Source organism: Podarcis filfolensis (genome assembly GCF_964270895.1).
Source record: "Podarcis filfolensis genome assembly, chromosome: 2".
In the NCBI taxonomy this organism is placed as follows: domain Eukaryota; kingdom Metazoa; phylum Chordata; class Lepidosauria; order Squamata; family Lacertidae; genus Podarcis; species Podarcis filfolensis.
The window spans coordinates 9297347-9317688 of NC_139605.1; the positions used below are offsets into that span (position 1 = coordinate 9297347).

General features: G+C 46.1%; 2 protein-coding genes across 3 annotated transcripts in view; both read right to left on the bottom strand.

Annotated features, from left to right (window-relative positions):
• The window catches only part of LOC310757202 (butyrophilin subfamily 1 member A1-like), a 48739-nt gene that overhangs the window by 10697 nt on the left and 17700 nt on the right, over nt 1-20342 (bottom strand). The gene's annotated exons all lie outside the window — the stretch shown is intronic.
• LOC310756786 (zinc finger protein RFP-like) lies at nt 520-19219 on the bottom strand. Of its 2 annotated transcripts, XM_083601531.1 has the most exons (9): nt 18412-19177; nt 16206-16301; nt 14424-14654; nt 13543-13565; nt 12065-12183; nt 10817-10849; nt 10232-10261; nt 9080-9262; nt 520-1307 (listed from the first exon to the last, which is right to left on the bottom strand). In XM_083601531.1, exons 1-9 carry the CDS (start codon nt 18850-18852, stop codon nt 790-792), a joined length of 1674 nt encoding a protein of 557 aa, XP_083457657.1. In that variant the 5' UTR covers nt 18853-19177; the 3' UTR covers nt 520-789. The 2 variants fall into 2 exon arrangements, with proteins under 2 accessions (XP_083457657.1, XP_083457658.1); XM_083601532.1 differs by lacking the exon at nt 9080-9262 and having other exon boundaries at nt 18412-19219.

The following is a 20342-nucleotide window of genomic DNA, read 5'->3' on the forward strand; positions in this document are numbered from 1 at the left end:
TTCTTGTGTTGCCACCCTCTGGGCCTCTTGAGGAGGCGGCACACAAAGAATGGCCTCAAAAGCTTCCTCCACACTCAGCCCCCACCTTCAGTCATCATTATCTTGTAAGTGAAGTTAGGAGATTCTGCCTCTAATTTCATTACTTACCATTTAGATATTTTTATGTCCATTTAGTCAGTTTGGAAATATCCTCACAATCCCTTCTTGTTCCTACCACCTTGGACCATTGAAAGTCCTTAGTGAATTTGGCCACCTCATTTTCACCCAGAAGCCCAGATAATTTCTGAATAGTGGATTCCTTCTTTTTAAATTTTAATCTTCTTCTTAGTTGTTTACCACAAATAAGAAATAAGGCCAATCAAAATCCACATCCCGCCCAGAGCTCTCCAAAATTTGGTGCTCTCACTGACACAGTTGGGATTGAATTCCTAGCTAATGAATATTTGTTTCCTTTCATTTACTTCTTTATTTATTGCTAATCTTAATGAAGATAGATAACAGCAATCGAGTGATGGAGGCTTTTGAGGGAAAAGATTATTTATTGGAAATGTTCAGGTGTTTCTTTTTCTTAAAAAACTCCGCTGCAGAGGAAATTCCGGGAAAGGGAAGGGAAAAGAACCAATTTTTGTTTGTTTTGTTGCTTGTGCCGATTGTGACTAGAACGAATCCTCTCAAAGGGTCCCAGAAAAGCTGCCAAAAAAGCTCTTGAGAGGGAAATGCTGATTTTATATCAGTCATTCTGGTCAGGAGAGAAACTTCTGCTGGGCCTGTGAGGCAAATATAGCGTCTTCAGGAGATACTGAGCTGAGTTTTACCTCCACCCAGACAAAAGAATGGGAGGAGAGTCTCTCCAGAGAACGAGGCTCCTGAGAACGTGTAGAGTTCGGCTCCTGAGTCAGCGTCAAAAAATGACACACGTCCCCCTTCATAGTCCAGAGTCACCCGGATCCTCTTGAGGTCCCCACTCAAGGACAGAGGAGGGTCATCAGGGGAGGTGCACGCCCAGTACTTGCTTTCAGACTTCTCCACAGCCCAGATTCCTCCCTCAGGACTGAAGGGAAGAAAGCTCCTTCTCTTCACAGACTTCCTGGCAACCCCCACAGTCCACCATCCCTCGCTTCCCACAGTGACCTCCCAGAAATGTCTGCCTGCTGTGAATCCCTCACGTCCCAACACAGAAGTACAATTGTTGAATCTCTCAGGATTGTCCGGCAGGTCTTGCCTTTTATCTCCCAGTCTCACACTTTTCCGATCCTCGGACAGGATGAGCCTGAGATAGGCTGTGTCTGGATCCAGAGTGACATTTGCTGTTGGGGGGCAAGATGAGGGAAAGAGAAGAGAGGCAGAATCAGCCGAAAGTCAAGAGACGGACATCCTGATCCAAGAAACAGCCCAGGAACCAGACTCCCTCTCATAAAAACAGGAATTATTTGCATTGCATTTAGGGTTAGGACCCTCCTCTCCTTCTTCCAGACTCTCATCAGAATAAACTTCGAATAAAAACCATACTTGTTATTTTTATATTCAATATACTTCCTATATTGTGCCCTTCCTGTCAATTCACAAATCTTCAGAGTAAAGACCCCCAATAATTTTTTATTCAGCTCTGCTGTGTCAGCTAAGGAGAGGGAGAGGGCAGAAGAGAAGGGAAACTGCCCTCCTCTGACACACTCTGTGTGAATTGGCTATTTAGGGCTCCCAGGGGATGGCGAATGAAGACAACCAGTTTAGATAGGCAGACAACAGTCACGGACCCTTTAATGCCCTCAATATGGTTAGAACTGGGGAGAGTGTCAATGCGGACCCAATTCTGCCTCAGCTGGAGGCAGAACTAATGCTGCCTCAAGGGTTCCCTCTCAATGAGGGAGACAAAATTAGGCAACCTAGCAGATAAATGGCATTCCTTCTGGAAATTTCCACCACAATTGTATTCCTTTGTTTCTGAGAAGAGGAGCAAATGACCAACTGTAATTTCCCTGGCGTTTCTATTCTTACCACAGGGTGTCACTTTGCCACCAAACCAATTCTCAACATCAGATACCCTTTTAAATGTGTTTGGGGTGGGGTGGGGTGTTATTGATTTTTGTTCTTGTTTTTATCCTGTATTTTCTATCTTTCTATTTTTAATGTTGTGAACAGACCTGAGATCTACAGATGAAAGGTGGCATACAAATTTAATAAATTATAATAATAACATATTTAATGGTTTGTTCCGCAAAATAAGATTGAACCAAGATATCTACAATTCCTGAGTCCTGACATCGGGGGAAGATTCGGCTATAAGAGGCTCTAACAGGGAATGTGGCTATTTACAAGGCTGCCTCTGAATCTTGGGGGTGTCAGGCTTGAGGAATTCTCTCCCCCTCACCCTGTTGGCACTAAGAGGCAGGAAAGAAACAAGAAAGTTATTATGTATGATTTATTCAGTCGACACGGTAAAGACCAAGGAAAAGAACTCACTCTGAATGAAACTCACCTACAGGTGGTACCTAACACCAAGAAAACTAGCGCTAATACGCCCAGGAACCACACCAAAATGCTGGAGAGGGTGCACCTCCACAGGCACATACCTCCACATGTGGTGGGAGTGCCCCAAAATCCAACTAATCTCGACAACAGCCATACAAGAAATATGTAAAATAACTAAGCAAGTACCGTATTTTTCGCTCTATTGGACGCAGTTTTTCCCCTCCAAAAATTGAGGGGAAATGTGTGTGCGTCCTATGGAGCGAATGCAGGCTTGTGCCATAGCCGCGTGCAACCCCTCCGGCAGGGAGAGGCTGCACGGGGCTATGGCTTCTTTAGCCCTATGCAGCATCTCCCGGCAAGGAGAGGCTGCACGGGGCTAAAGGGGAAGCCAAAACAGCGAGCGGGATCCATCCCGCTTGTTGCCTTGCCTTCTTCCATAGCTGCGCGCAACCCCTCCGCAAGGAGAGGCTGCATGGGGCTATGGATTCTTTAGCCCCACGCAGCCTCTCCCGGGAGGGGCTAAAGGGGCTAAAGGGGAAGCCAAAACAGCGAGTGGGATCCATCCCGCTCGCTGCCTTGCCTTCTTCCATAGCTGCGCGCAACCCCTCTGGCAGGGAGAGGTTGTGTGCAGCCTGTACGCTGCTCTTTGGGGCTGGGGGGAGAAAATATTTTTTTTCTTGATTTCCCCCTCTAAAAACTGGGTGCGCCCTATGGTCCGGTGCGCCCTATGGTGCGAAAAATACGGTATTAGAAATCACCCCAGAATTGGCCCTACTAAACATCTTCCAAGACAATAATGTCCACTTACACCACAAAGAACTCATAACTCACATACTTTCAGCAGCCAGAAGCATCATAACTAGACACTGGAGAGACCTGTCAGGAGTAAGCATGGACCAGTGGTACCAAATAGTATGGGAAACAGCCTTACTAGAAAAATTCACCAACAGACTGAAACTGACCTGGGAACAAATAGAAGAAGTATGGCTCCCCTTTATCACACAGCCCAACAAGACAATGACAAAAATCCACCAACAGCATACAAATCAATATGGCTAACCTGAACCAAAAAACCCACCCACCCCACTCACACATGAAAACAAAGATCACCACAGCCAATCACAAACAAACAACCACACCCTAGGCCAACCCCAACCTCTCTCACCACCAAAGGAACACAAGTGAATCACAGAGAGCCCGCACAAGCGACGCTGACACAAAACCCCACATATATTTGTTGGGATACTGCCAGGGAGATAAGATCCATCTGAGGCCCCAAGCTCGGATGCCGGACGATCCATCGACCTCCCGTAGTCACGCAGTATCAGCTATTTAGCGACACTAAGCCTCTGGCTTAGAGCACACTCTGACAGCAGAATTCACACAGCAAGAAGTTGCACAGGCATGAGAGCAGGACATGCATATTTACAGTTTATTAGGCGTTGGTCAGAACAAAGAAGGCATGACCGTCTGCTCCGACTGCTCAGGGAAAAACAGACAAAAACGAAAGGAACTTATAACATAAACATCCTGTGAGACAGGAACTTACGCAGGCTGTTATACAAACATCCTGCTCCCTTTTAAGGTGGAACGGAAATATCCTAACAATATTAAGTAAAATAGAAACATTGCCACCCCACCCCACCCCCACTCACCTTTCCCCCCTCCACCTCTTTCCCCCTTTTCTTCCTAATGTCTCAACAAATGAAACTGATCTGTAAAAAATGTTACTTGAAAAAAAGAGAGAGATTGCACATACTTTTGTAAACCAAGAAAATCTTTAATAAAAATACATTTTAAAAAAAACAACATGGTAAAGATAAGGTATTCTGGTTGTTCCTCCATAACGGAGTTGCTTCCACTTCACTCCTCCCCCTTCCCCCTCTAGCAACAGCATTTGCTTCTATGGCGTCTGTCAGTGGACAATTGCCTTTGAGCTCTTTGCTCTTGGATTCTTATTGAACGCCACGTTTTGGGAGAAGGGGGGCTGGTTATGCTGTCCAATGACGTGTCACCTTGCTGCTCTGCTTCCCCTTCTCCCAACACTGCATAACTTTGCTGTTCTCCTGTCTCAGAGCTGCTACCTTCCTCAACGCCCTGCTGTAATTTGAGACTGTCTCTCTCCTCTCTGGAAGCTACACCAATTCGGGGCAAGGGGTATTGGCTAGAAATCACGACCCTGTTCACCTTTCTAAAGTCCACAACTAGCTTGCATTCTGGGGTGTCCCTCTTATTCACAAAGAAGACTGGGGACCCTCCAGGCGCTTGGGATGGCCTAATAAACCTGCGTTCCAAGTTCTTCTTCAGGAACTCCCTCAAATCGGCCAATTCCACCCCCACCCTGCTTAGGTGGCGAGCCGATTTGGGCTCGCCCGCAGAGGCTGATGGACCCTGATAGATTCCGTCAGGCCTTGCGGGACCTTGCTCCCCCTGGCGACTCATTGACTGAGCTTGTTGAGGGCTGGAATACCCAGCTCCTGGCAGCCATCGATGAGATCGCACCTAAGCGCCCTCTGCGACCCCACAGAAACCGGGCTCCCTGGTTTACCAAGGAGCTTCGGAAAATGAAGCGGGATCTCAGACGGCTAGAGCGAGTATGGCGGGGTGCTCGTGACGGAGCCTCAAGAACATCTTATAGGGTTTTTATGAAAACCTATGAGATGGCAGTGAAGGCCGCTAAGAAGTCTTACTTCTCAGCCTCCATTGCATCCGCTAGCTCTCGCCCGGCGCAATTATTTAGTATAATTAGGTCTTTAACGTCCCTTGAAGGACAGCCAAATTTAAATAACAATCTGACACACAGCTGTGAGGCATTTGCGAGCTTTTTTGCGGAGAAGGTCCTGTTGCTCCGCCATGACCTTCCTGCCAATTTGGACACAATAAATGAACTGGAGGCCCCTCGACTGTCCTCGGATCCAATATTGGACCACTTTGACCGGATATCTCCAGCCGATGTGGACAGACTCCTCCAAGCTGGAAAGCCCACCACCTGTCCTCTTGACCCGTGCCCGTCATGGCTGATTAGAGCGTGTCCAGATGAGGTGCGGGCCCCCCTGGGGGATATCATCAATTTGTCCCTTGGCACCGGGATATTCCCAGGGGAACTGAAGGAGGCAGTGGTGCGTCCGCTCTTAAAGAAAACATCATTAGATCCCTTAGATCTGTCCAATTACCGCCCGGTTTCGAATCTCCCATTCCTGGGTAAGGTGATTGAGAGAGCGGTTGCTGAACAGCTTGGTAGGTTTCTGGATGAAACATCGGCTCTCGATCCATTCCAGTCCGGCTTCCGCGCTGGTCATGGGACCGAGACGGCTCTGGTCGCCCTAACAGATGATCTCCGCAGGCAGCTGGATCGAGGCGGGTCAGGGCTGCTGATTCTTCTAGACCTGTCAGCAGCCTTCGACATGGTCGATCACGAACTCCTAGACCACCGCCTTGCCGACGTGGGGATCCAGGGCACAGTCCTCCAATGGCTGCGCTCGTTTCTCTCTGGTCGGGGACAGAGGGTGGCGCTTGGGGGGGAATTGTCATCGCGCCACTCCTTGGTGTGTGGAGTGCCTCAGGGTGCGATTCTCTCCCCGATGCTTTTTAACATCTTTATGCGCCCCCTCGCCCAGCTTGTTCGGAGTTTTGGGCTGGGTTGCCATCAGTATGCCGATGACACCCAACTCTATCTGTTGATGGATGGCCATCCTGACTCGGCCCCAGACACACTGACCAGATGCCTGGAGGCTGTGGCTGGATGGTTACGTGGGAGCCGGTTGAAGTTAAATCCTTCGAAGACAGAGGTCCTCTGGCTGGGACGGGACGATATGGGATTGAGGGGGCAACTCCCATCTCTTGCGGGGGTGCAGTTAGTGCCAGCACCGTCCGTTAAGAGTTTGGGTGTAATCTTCGATACCTCCCTCTCTATGGAGGCGCAGATTACAGCTATAACAAAGGCGGCATTTTTTCATCTCCGCCAAGCTAAGCAGTTGGCCCCTTATCTCTCTCGCCCTGACCTAGCCACTGTGATCCATGCGACGGTCACCTCCAGACTGGATTATTGTAACTCGCTCTACGTGGGGCTGCCCTTGAGACTGACCCAGAAACTCCAGCGGGTGCAGAATGCCGCGGCGAGACTCCTTATGGGGTCTTCGCTGCGAGTCCACATTCATCCGGTGCTATATCAGCTGCACTGGCTCCCGGTGGAGTACAGGATCAGGTTTAAGGTGCTGGTTTTAACCTTTAAAGCCCTATACGGCCTAGGACCCTCGTACCTACAGGACCGCCTCTCCTGGTATGCCCCACAAAGAAACCTACGGTCTGCAAATAAAAACATCCTGAAGGTCCCAGGCCTCAGAGAGGTTAGGCTGGCCTCAACTAAAGCCAGGGCCTTCTCGGCTGCGGCTCCAATCTGGTGGAACGCTCTGTCACAAGAGACTAGGGCCCTGCGGGACCTGACATCTTTCCGCAGGGCCTGCAAGACAGAGTTGTTCCACCAGGCCTTTGGTCAGGGCGCAGCCTGACCCCCTCCTCTGGCAATCTGCACAGAATTTTGCTTAATGGTTGCCATCAACTTGATTTTAATTAATTTTTATAATGAAATATTTTTAGAATGTTGGTTTATTTGATTGTTTGATTATTTGATTGTTGTTAGCCGCCCTGAGCCCGGCTTCGGCTGGGGAGGGCGGGATATAAATAAAATTTATTATTATTATTATTTTTTATTATTATTAATTCTGCCTCCGACCTATCTGGTGGGCATCTGGGCACCAGGCAGCCGGTCTATCTTGCAGTTGTAAGGCCTGTGGAGAGGTAGCCTATCTGCCTCCTTTTCACAGAACACGTCTCTATAGGCCTTATACTGCGGGGATATAATAAATAAAATAATAATAATAATAATTTTTTATTTATACCCCGCCCTCCCCAGCCAAGGCCGGGCTCAGGGCGGCTAACAAGCAATAACAAAAACAAGTTGAATGATTACAACTTAAAACAAAATTAAAATACAACATTAAAATATTGAAACATTAAAATATTAAAATGCCTCATCGCAGGAGGAGAAGGAAAAGAAAAAAGAAAGAGAGGGAGGGAATCAAATTGGCTCCAAGCCAAAGGCCAGGCGGAACAACTCTGTCTTACAGGCCCTGCAGAAAGAAATCAGATCCTGCAGGGCCCTGGTCTCATGAGGCAGAGCGTTCCACCAGGCCGGAGCCAGAGTTGAAAAGGCCCTGGCTCTGGTTGAAGCTAATCGTAACTTCCTTAGGGCCCGGGACTACTCTACTCTCCTGTGAGTTTCCCTCTTACCTCTGTCCCTTTGGCTCCTACCTCTTTTGGCACTCTGAACCCTAGGCAGTGTGCTTGGCAGTATGCTGAAACAAACGTTATGAAACGCTGCCCCCACACTATCACAGGATCGTGCTTTGTGAGCCACTTCATTCCCAAAACTGGAGGGTATGTGGCCAGCTTTGTGACATGGAACATCATCGTTTCCTTGTGGCCCAGCAATTCTACCCCCATGGGCTGTGTAGCATAAGTAACTTGTCCCAACACCAACAGCTTGCCATCAATGGTTTGCACCTCTAGAGGGGCTTCCAGCCGCTGTCTGCTGCTCCACAAAGTCTGAGTCCAGAAAGTCCAGGGAGGCCCCTGAGTCTATGAGAGCCTGCACCTGCACTCTGCGGCCATTTGGGAATTGTAGCGTCACTGGCACCGCAATTCCAGGGGCGGCTGTTTCAACCTGAGGCCCTTTTATTGACTTGCATCCCAGCCGCCAGACTCTTTCATGGACTGGGGCTTCTCGTTTCCCGCCATTGCTTCCTTAGGCTTTGGTCCTCCCTCTACACAGGCCCAGACAGAGAACCCCTTGCCTTTTTGCTTGGGCACTGTCTTGCCAAATGTCCTGGTTTGCCACATGCAAAGCAACGGTGAGTCTCTCTGCGGCGTCTGCCTCCATCCATCCATGCAGCTTCAGGAGTCACCCTCCCTGCTGAGCCCAGCTGCATTGGTTCAGGCGCATCTTGCTGTCTGGATGTACTGCCAACTCTCTTTCCTGGCATGCTAGGAATGTGGCTTCTCACAAACATTGGCCGCCCTTGCCCCCTCTTCTCCAATGCCCTCTGCTGCTGTCTCACGCCAATTTGCAGAGAAGCTCGTACTAAATCATCCAAAGATTCAAGGGGCGCCATTCTCGACAATTCATCCAAGATAGATCCATTCAACCCCGCTCGGTACAAAGCGGCCAAAGGCGGACTGTCTGCCTGCCACCCAAGCTTCTGCACCAACAAGATGAACGAAGTCCAATAAGTAGAGACTGAGTCACTGCCCTGACGTAGGTTCAGCAGTTGCTGCTCGTCCATAGCATTCTGCAGGGGATTTTGGAACATACTATCCATCATTTGCAAAAACTCCTCCAGGTTTGAGAGTGTGCTGTGCTGGCTTGCCATAAGAGGAATAGTCCATAATTTAGCGTTCCCTTCCAGCAAACTGATTAGATAAGCGACTCTCTCCTTATCAGTCTCAAATTCGCCCGAGTATAAGTCTAGAATATAAAGCGCTACCGTTTTAAAAGCTAGATATTCATCAGGTTCTCCGGAGTATGGTGATAGATTAGCCAAATGCGTCTTACTTGCTCTGAGAGTCCTCTCTGCCTCTAGGTGCAATCTCTGTTCTCCCAGGGCTCCTGCTAATGTATCTAATTGTGATTCCAGCTGCCAGCTGTATTGCTGGAGTTCATTCAGGGGGTCTCTCGGCTCCGCTGCCCCAGCCCCCGCTGGGTCTTGACCTTCCATTGCCGCTCTCTGCTGTCCTTCTGTGTGAGAGAGATTGTAGTCGAGTCAAGCTGTCGGGTTTAGTACAGTATGTCTCTCCCACACACAACACAGCATGCTGACCGTTTTATTACTTTCAGATTTATTCAGCAATTATAGAGTTTCAGCAGTCCAAGCTTCCTTGGGTCATCCATCACTGTCGGAGTCAGTTGACTCGACTAGATTCCTTTTCCGGCCAAGGCAAGATACTCTCCACCTTTCCTCCCCACCTCCTTCCGGTTTTACGCTGTTCTTCTAATCTACTCTTTCTCCTGCTTTTCGGAGATTCGGAGCCCCTCCTCATCTGGAGTCAAGTATAACCCCCCCTTTCTCCTGCATCCTCCTCTTTCAGCACTGTGCTGCTTTCAGAACTGACAGGCAGAGTTCCAGAGTGAGAGAGGCTTATCTCACTTTCACTGTGTGAAGGAATCAAGTATCTACTCTTCTCTGGCTCTCCCCGCTCCTCTTCGGATTCCTCTCTGTCTGTCAGAAAGGAACACAGGATAAGGGTGTGTGTGATCTCCATCATTCCTCCTCCTCTTCCCTCTTGCCCCTTATCAGTCCAGTCTCTGACAGGGGATGGGAGTCAGAAACTGGCGAGAGCCACTGCCTTTCTGCCCTGACTGGAGGCTTCCTGGTGGCACCATTTTAGCTCCTGCTGGAAAGAGGATTCTGGGCAAGATGGACTCTTCTTCTGACCCAACAGGGCTCTTGCAAAATGCTTTGATCACATGGGAAAGTAACCAAACTCTCTCTAGGAAGGAAATAACTCTTCCCTCCTTAGTCTACACCTTCTCACCCTGTCTGCACCTTCGAGTCCACCTTCCCTGCCTTTGTTGTACATAGGAAGAACTCAAACAGCAGGGACAGACTCAAGTGCTGGGTCGCTTGAAATTCTGAAGCACAGAAACTTTCACCCCCTTGAAACACCACCACCACCCCATGAATTTGGGACTCGGTGTGAAATTTACCTTTCTGAGGTTTTCCGAATGACAGAACCTCTGAGAAAGCAAAAAGATATAATGTTTAAGGCCTACACAGCTATATCTAAAATAAAAATTAAAAAATCATTACAAAACAATGCTTCATAACATCTTCCGTTGTTTCCTTATTTCAAGCAAAAGATTAAATCATAGAACAAATTACTAATGAGAAAACTGTATGACTAAGAAATTCACACAGCCAACTTGTCTAGCTGCTATTCCCTGCATTGCCGGAGGCTGGACTAGATGACCCCTGGAAACCTTTAAAACTCTTAAAACTATTCTGATTCTATGTGAAAATCAGAAATGGTAAACCGTACTGGAAAATGGCAGAATAAAATTATTCAGAATCCATGAATGAAATGGGGATATATACTGGATGGCAGTGCAATTTCCATCTTTTAAAAGGTTAACATCTGCCTGAAGTAAACAGGTGGGAAAAAGCTATTTAAAGCCAGAAATTTTAGACATGCTGACACTATTGCTGATGGTTCCAAAGTCTAAAGAACAGACTGTTCAACACCCATGAAACACCAGTCCCCCATCCCTCCTGTTCCTTCCCTGGAAATTTACCTTCTTGAAGCCGTTCTCTGAGTAACAGAGCATCTGAGGAAGCAAAAAGATATAAAGTGTAAGGGCGACTCTCTTCCACCAGAAATAAATCTCCATATAACAATAATGCTTCATAATGTAGCAGTATTATAATTTAAGGAAAAGATAAACTAGTAGAAAAAAATAATTGTAAACAAGAAAACCATAGAAAGAAACTATGGAAATAACTAAAGCTTTAAAACTCAGCAAACATAACACAAGCTTACAAATAGCAGAACAAAAATATTCAGCATGAATCCTGCTAGTCTCTGAACTTTGTCACTGAAATTGGGCTCTACATTGGAAGACTGGATGGTGGGGCAGAGCAATAGGAACCCCGTAAAAGGATAGAGGGGAGATGGAGACAGCCTTAACATTTTACCCAAGTAAAGTGGTGGGGGGAATCATTAAAGCCAAAATTGTGAAACATAAGGAGAAGCGAAGTTTGATGAGGAAGGATTGGCAAAAGGAAGTCCTTCCTCACAAATCTTTCAATTGTTAACGAGCATAATTGTGCCCTTTGGAGCTCATGTGCTCTTGCTTCCATCCTCAATGGGGGAACTTTAAGAAGATCTTGAAGGCTGAAGCCCTAGATATAGCAGCTGCAGGGGGACGTCTGAGGAGGAGACGGCTCAGGCCTTGGCTCCACGGCTGAGAAACAAGCCTGAGCAGGAGGCAGAGGGGGAACTGGGGGCTTCTTAATGCCCTTTGACTCCATTCAGAGCGGGAGAATCTCCCAAATGACAACCCCAGATTGTGTAGACAGGTAACCAAAAGGAAAAGGAGGTTGTGTATAATTGTAAACAGATACATACTGAATGAAAGAACCCTGGTTTCAATATGCACTTTGGTATGCCTTTTCTTCTTCTTCTTTTTAATTGTGACAGACACCATTTCTCTTCTCCAAACCCCCCTGCACCAGAATGACAATGTATATGGGGAATTCTGGGGGAAATAAAATAATGGCTGCACCACCAAGAAGGAAGGTATACTGGTGGTACCCATGTCTGTGGTGAGAACAAAATACAAAACAATAAGAGCCTGGTGTGCCCAGCTTTGGACAATAGGCAATGACCGTATTGCACAGGGGTTATGTTCTTGACCCCTGCCCCTGCCCCTTTTCCAGTCACTTCCGGGTTGCGGTGATGCACATGGTCACGGTCCCATGTAAATTAGTCGTTACCTGTAATATATTCCCAATATAAATCCCTTGCGGCCATTTTTCATTACCTTTGAATTGCTTCATGAGATCCTCCAGGAGAGGGTTTATATCACAGAATTCTGAGATTCTCCCCTTCAGCTCTGGAGGGAAAGCCAATGGATTCACCAATGTCTCTCTTTTCTCATACCTGCTGAAAAGAAACACAACGTGAGTCTGTTCAAATCTACAATTCCACAAATCCACAGAAAGGAATTGAGAGAGAGGGAGAGAGCTGCAGACAGGGAGGCACAGAAGGGAAAGATTCTTCTTCTGCACTACGGACTTCAAAGCCAGACATTTCAGGACCAGAACAGCAACCGCAGAGGCCTCTGAGTCTCCCCGCTTATATTTACTCAAAGAAGAAGCAGCATCATGTGATATCAGGGGGCATGAATTCTCTGAGTGCCTGGTGACAGCACACCATCTTTCTCTAAGTGTCCCCAGGGAAGGTGTAGAGAAAAAAAGATGGTTGCTGCCGTTCATATACGTGAAATGTTCCTTATAACCTCTCTCCTGAACCTGCGTGACACATTGAAGTTACAAATTACAGGATCGGGAACAAAGGTACACTGCTAACTCTCTTCCTTGTGAGATTCCCCCCGCTTGGGGATATATCACACTTGGTGAAGTGGCCAAGAGAGTGCTGCAGAACAACTGCAGTAAGTTTCCCTTGTTTTGTGTGTGAGGAGAAAAGCTTTCCCTTAGAGTAAATTCAAAGCATTTGTTTCTTGAGCTTGGTGATATCTTGCTTTGACATGTAGATAACCTCTGCTCTAGAACCAAATGATCTCAGAGGATGAGGCAGACCTTCCACAGATGTACAAGCAAACCAAGTTATTGGTCAAAAGTCCATCCAGGCCAATACAAAACAACATTACACAATTTAAATAAGTAAAACAAAAATTAGCAGGGGAAATGGCAGTACAGTGGTACCTTGGGTTAAGTACTTAATTCGTTCTGGAGGTCTGTTCTTAACCTGAAACTGTTCTTAACCTGAAGCACCACTTTAGCTAATGGGGCCTCTTGCTGCTGCTGTGCCGCCAGAGCACGGTTTCTGTTCTTATCCTGAAGCAAAGTTCTTAACCTGAGGTACTATTTCTGGGTTAGCGGAGTCTGTAACCTGAGGCATATGTAACCTGAGGTACCACTGTACTTCATTTGGAAACCACCTCTGCCTGAAAGGCCCCATCATGGCACAGTCTATGAAATTTTCCATGCAACTTCAATAAAATGAAAAACCCTTACGGTAGAAAGATATTTTCCCAAGAGGTCATTCATGACCTGCTCAGCAGGCTAGCCTGTGATCATATCCAGGAGAAGTTTGAGGAGCAATTCCAAGGGACTCTGTGCAAGGGACGACAGAAAACAAACTCCAAGACCCCTAAACCCCCACAGATCCTGGTGTATTTTAGAGGTAGAAATCCTATTATCTCCCCCACAGTAGTCTTATGTGACTTTTCCCAGTCTTATGGAGTGATGCTAATGGAAATGAGCCAGATCCACTTACCTCTGCAAGGTGCTCCTCACATCCTAGAGGGAAAAGAGAATGGAAATCACTGCACACCACAGGCCACACTAGGAAGACACCTCAGACCCTGCAATGGAGGAACACTCTGGCCCTCTGAGGAACGGCTAAATCAGACAATTTTCTGCAACTGAGTGAATTTAACACATTACTTGGCTGCAGAACTGCCTTGGAAAGTCCATAGAAGTGCAAACGTTGATGGAAGGTTGTGACTCAGTTTGTGTATTGATGTATAAAGAGCAAATGAGGCAGGTTCACCTTTAAATGTGGGTTCAGTGGAATTCCCCACCCCCCTTGGGATGTCAAAAAAAGTGTGCTCAATGCTGGAGCTCACATCTGTTTTGATTCATTTTACTTTTGGTAAGCTCTGAGGCATGGGTAGGCAAACTAAGGCCCAATCACCTTCTAAATCTGGCCCACGGACGGTCCGGGAATCAGCATGTTTTTACATGAGCAGAATGTGTCCTTTTATTTAAAATGCATCTCTGGGTTATTTTTGGGGCCTGCCTGGTGTTTTTACATGAGTAGAATGTGTGCTTTTATTTAAAATGCATCTCTGGGTTATTTGTGAGGCATAGGAATTCGTTCCTTTCCACCCCCCAAAAAAATATAGTCCAGCCCCCCACAAGGTCTGAGGGACAGCAGACCGGCCCCCTGCCGAAAAAGTTTGCTGACCCCTGCTCTGAGGCGGCCAAGCAGCTTCTGGGAAGCCCACTACAGGGCATGAAGACAGCACTGCCAAACTGGAAGGCATTAGGAGGCAAACTACTCCACCCACTAAGCTCTTTTACTACTTGCATAAATTAAGGAGGCCCATAATTTTTTGCAGACTTATCCTTGGGCTGTTCCTGCCACCATTTTACCTGCAGGAGTTCGTTTGCTGGCTGCAGACGCTTCTCCTCCATTTCCTGGACCACCTTTTCAAGATGGGCGAGTTCCCTGGAGAGCCTGGCCAGCAGCTCATTCCTTTTCCTTGCAATCTCCTTCTCCACCTCTTCTATATGATCCAGATGGTGTTTTTCTTGTTCTTTGAGAAACTGCTGCAGTTGTCTGAACTTCTCCACTGTCTTCTGCCTCCCAGTTTCTGTTAATTTCTGCAAGAAGCAGGAGGAAAAGAAGAGACCAGAAGCTGAAATGCGGCCAGTCTTCATGACATCAGGAGGAAAATTATGAGATCTCCGCAGGAAGTGCACTTTCAATGACTTTTCATAGACATGAAATAAACGTCCAGTGGCTGAAGAAGCAGGAGAGGCAGAGATGAACACATTCTATTTGCCATCTCCATTTTTGTTGCCTTCCATTTTGTGGGAAACAACAGCCCTAAAGCTGTTTTTCTAGACATGGAGGTTCCCTGTATCATTTCATATTCAGAATAATCAAGGTTCTAAGATGTTCAGAGAGCCTCTATGGGCACAAAATACTCCTCATTTCAGACCTGTGCCATTCACGAGTACAAAGACAACAACAAAAATGGAGGAGGAGGAGGAGGGGGTGGCAGACCTAGCGTGCTCATTCCCAGCACTCCCCTATTTAAGGTAAAGGTAAATGTAAAGGACCCCTGGATGGTTACGTCCAGTCGAATTAGACCATGGGGTGCAGTGCTCATTTCCGCTTCAGGCCGAGGGAGCCAGCATTTGTCCACAAACAGCTTTCCGGGTCATGTGGCCAGCATGACTAAACCGCTTCTGGCACAACGGGACACCGTGACGGAAACACCGTTTACCTTCCCGCCTATTTATCTACTGACACTGGCATGCTTTTGAAATGCTAGGTTGGCAGGAGCTGGGACCAAGCAATGGGAGCTCTCCCCGTCGGGTGGATTCAAACTGCTGACCTTGCGATTGGCAAGCCCAAGAGGCTCAGTGGTTTAGACCAATATATCACCTGCATTCACCTATCCAATTTACTTTAAAGCTTCACTATGGCCTGCGTCTCGGACAGATGAACAAGCGGCACATTCAGAAACATATTTAATTAACATTTTTTATAGTAATTGCCTCAAGCAATCTATGTTCTGTAGAGCTGGGCTGCCAAATGGGAAAGAAATTCAATTCAGTTTGCATTCAAAACACAGCAATTCCCTGAAATTCACACTTCTCCAAGTTTTGCAAGGTTACCCCAGCCAGGTAGTGTCTACAGAAATGCATATATTGGGGGGGGTGAAGTATGAATGAAGATGTATTTATTAATATAAATAACAGAGAGAATTGAATAAAATTAGGCAGTGCTTTTTTCTGGGGGTACGGATACCCCTAAACATTCTGTGAATCTAAGTTTTGCCTCATTGAGGGGCAGTATTTTAATATGAATAGGAAAATGAGAGTACCCCTAAACATATTTTTTTTAGAAAAAAGCACTGATATTAGGGAAGATTGTCTTGCAAAATTTTAAATTTTAAATATAGGGAAATTGCAGATATATAGGGAAACTGCAGATATATATTTATATACGGAGAAATCCACCCTTAAATCTGATTAATTTTCAGCATGTTTTTTTATATAAAAACAACAAGCTAACAAACAAACTAATGTGGAAAAATGAGAAATAGAAAGACACTGAAATGGACAGATTTGCCCATCCCTACTCAGTCCTGACTTGATTCATAAAGTACTTGCTCCCTGCCTAATAATAATAGTGATACTTACAAGAAGGTCTTGGCTTTCCTTGTCCAGGTCTGCTTGACAGGCCATAATTTTCTCTTTCTCTTTCATCAGAATCTCCAGGCGGCTGCAAATCAGTCCCTAAAGAGAAAAGAAAAAAACTCAGGTTAGACAGAGAGATAGAGGAGGAGAGAGGTATTGACTATTTTGCTGATTGCTAGTTTCTGAAGGCCTTGCACGTAATGGTTTGTAGCTTTGCAGTCCTCCCCCCACTTCTATTTTATAAATTCTTTTTGAGAAGATATAAAATGCAACAGTTAATGTTTGCATTTTAAAAATAATTATAAATGAAGAAGTCTTGATAAAAAAAATGAGTATGGGGGGCATTTTTAGCAGTCTTTGCCAACCTGCTGCCATTCAGAAGTTTTTATTGTTATTATTTTTATTAACATAAAATAAAAAAATACAGACAAAAGAATAAACAAAAATATTAAAACTTACAAAACAGTGTAGAGGTTGTACACACAGGTCCCACTTCCCAAACACAATTAGATCCCTGGAAATCGTTCATTAGGTGAGCGTTCGCATAATGAGGGTATGCTTTCCATTATTTCCTATGAAATTACTTCTAATGTGAGATCTGTCTGCTTTCTTTCCCCCTCTCTCCATATTTTTTCCTGCAGCCAATCAGCGAAAAAGACACAAAGTAAAACAACTGATTTGTCCGATCTCTCCTGTTCTGTGAGATTTGTCCAATCTCATTTCCCCACCTCTGTGGTTTCTGCCACCAAAAGGCTGCCACCAACCAGCAAAACACATGTGGAGTTTTAGAGCAGTGTTCGAAATTTGCCAGGTATCAGGCATATTTTGCACCTGGCTATTGGCCACTTGCGACCAAGATGCCAAGGTGGAGGTGCATGCCTGGTGATCCTTGGATCTTGACTGTTTTCACACACTAGCAACACGTCCTGTAGAATTCTATCCATTATATTTTATCTGCAAAATCAGAATGAATTTCAGAAACCAAAAAGTATTATTGACAATGACGACTTTTGAGCTGCCTGGCCCCAAAATGGCAACTAGGCATTCCGTTTTGGTGACTGTGACCCTGGTTTAAGGAGCCGTTTGGCACCTAGCTTATATATACCTGAGTTTCTAACACTGGTTTAAGCACTTTCTCTTCTTGCCATTGTGGCAACATAAATCTCCGAAGCTGCTGTTTGCATTTCAAGGGAAGCTCCTTTTGGTACCCTGGCAAAGAGAGAAAGAATCCAAACTCCTTCCTCCCAGCCAGCCCTCAGGCTTCTCCTCAGCTGCTTTTTACATACTATAACCTTAGAAGACATCTGAAGGTAGCCCTGTATAGCGAAGCTTTTAAAGGTGTATTCTTTGAATATGTTTTTATATATGTTGGAAGCTGCCCAGAGTGGCTGGGGCAATCTAGGAAGATGGACGGGATAGTACTGCTACTATTACTAATTATTATTATTAACAATAAGTATGGAAACTGCATTCCGGCAATTAATACCATGCATAATTCAGGCATAAGAGTTAAAGAAAATTATCATATGTGGTGGGATTGTAGTAAAAATAAAAAAATTTGGGAAATGATATATAATGAGTTGAAGAAAATGTTCCAATTAACATTTGTAGAAAAGCCTGAAACTTTCTTGTTAGGGATTGTAGGAAAAGACCTGCCAAGGAAATTAAAAAACACCTTCATGTATGCAACAACGGCGGCAAGAGTCTTAATAGCACAAGGATGGAAGAATGAGGAAATCCCAACTAAAGAACTGTGGCAAGAGAAATTGATGGACTACAAGGAATTGGCGAAATTGACACATAAACTCCGTGACAAGGATAACTGTGACTTTAAAGAAGAATTGGAACCTTTTACGAAGTATTTAAAGAAACAACAAAAGGAACTGGACTCCTTGGCAGGTTTTGAATAAACACTAAAAAAGAATTATTGGTAACATACAGATAGATAAAGTGAGGATCTTTACAATTTTATAACATGCAGAGAATAACATGTGCTAAGAAACCAGAGAGAGGAGCCGAGGGAAGTCTGGGGGGGGCGGTTTCTTTTTTAGGAGGGGAGGGGGAAAACGGGGGGGATTGTGGATGATGTATTTTTGACAAATTGTTATGTTGAAATCCCTAATAAAAAATATTTTTAAAAAAAGTTAAAGAAAATTGCTGAAAAAGAATCCACAGCTATCCCTCTGCTCCCCACCCTTTAAGATCCTACCTTGTATTTCTCGAAAGCCTCCTCCAGAGGAATCACCTTGTGATTTTCATGCATCTTGGATTTATCACACACCACACAGATAGGACTTTCATGGTCCTCGCAGAAGAGGTTCAGGGGCTCCTGGTGCTTCTCACAGACTCTCCCCTTCCGTCCTTCCTCCTCCTCCTCCTTTTCCAGACTGAGCTTCTTGATCAATTCCACAAGGTGAGCCAGTTGCCTGTTTGGGATGAGATTCCTTTTCTGGACTGTTTGTCTGCACTGAGGGCAGGAGGCCTGCCTGCCTCTCTCCCCACAACACTGGACCAGGCAGGACCGGCAGAAGTTGTGCCCGCACTCTGCGGTGGTCACTGGATCCTTGAAATACTCCAGGCAGATGGAGCAAGTGGCTTCGTCGCAGAGATCTTGCACGGGACTCCCTGCAGCAGCAGCAGCAGCAGCCATGGCTCCCTCGCGCCAAAGAAAGAGTCAAATTTCACCTCTTCTGTTTTCAGCCGCTGGGTTTTCCCCTTCCTGCAAAGGACTCCGGAACTCAACGCGCACGTGGCTCCTTTTTTTTTCTTTTCAGTGCCGACAGGCCTCTGCTTAATGTTTTCTTCAGCAGCTTTGATAGTCTCTTCATTGCTTTGCAGAGGGGGGGGGGATGGGAAAGAGATGTACACTGCCCCAAGAAGGCAATGTGTAAATAATGTTAAAAACAAATAAGCATTGTGGAGAGACAGGCTCTGTTTAAAGAAAATCCATCTTCCAGCTCTACAAATCTGTTATGCACTGAGTTGAACAGGATCCAAAAGGCAGCAGTCTGATTGGTCCACAGGAGCCACCCAATCCAGCTCCAGGTGGAAGTGAATCCGCAACCTGATTGCCTACAGGTGAATCCCGGAATTAGCCAATCATGTGGGGCCCATTGTGTAAATACAGTGGTGCCTCAGGTTAAGTACTTAATTCATTCCGGAGGTCCGTTCTTAACCTGAAACTGTTCTTAACCTGAAGCACCACTTTAGCTAATGGGGCCTCCTGCTGCCATTGCGCCACCAGAGCACGATTTCTGTTCTCATCCTGAAGCAAAGTTCTTAACCTGAAGCACTATTTCTGGGTTAGTGGAGTCTGTAACCTGAAGCGTATGTAACCTGAGGTACCACTGTAATGTATATAAAGCAGACATTCTGGGGGAATTCCATTCCTCCTCACCATTATGAGCTGAATAAAGAGCATGAAATCCACTCTCAACTCCGTATATTTCAAATTCCCCCTCAGTCTGCCTTTGCCTGAGGGTTTGTTGCCGGAGCTGGAGAGATGACAAGCCAGAGTTGTGCCTGCTCTGGTTATCTCCCGCTTGGACTACTGCAATGCGCTCTACGTGGGGCTACCTTTGAAGGTGACCTGGAAACTACAACTAATCCAGAATGCGGCAGCTAGACTGGTGACCAGGGGCAGCCGCTTGCGATATAACACCTGTCCTAAAATATCTTCAGTGGCTTCTAGTGCATTTCTGAGCACAATTCAAAGTGCTGGTGCTGACCTTTAAAGCCCTAAAAGGCCTTGGCCCTGCCTGAAGGAGCATCTACAGCCCCATCATTCAGCCCAGACACAGGTCCTTTTCCAAGGGTCTTCTGCTGGTTCCCTCACTGTGAGAAGCGAAGTTACAGGGAACGAGGCCCTGTGGCACGCCCTCCCACCAGATGTCAAGGAGATAAAGGACTACAGTGGTACCTCGGGTTAAGTACTTAATTCATTCCGGATGTCCGTTCCTAACCTGAATCTGTTCTTAACCTGAAGCACCACTTTAGCTAATGGGGCCTCCTGCTGCCGCTGCGCCACCAGAGCACGATTTCTGTTCTCATCCTGAAGCAAAGTTCTTAACCCGAGGTACTATTTCTGGGTTAGTGGAGTCTGTAACCTGAAGCGTATGTAACCCGAGCTACCACTGTATA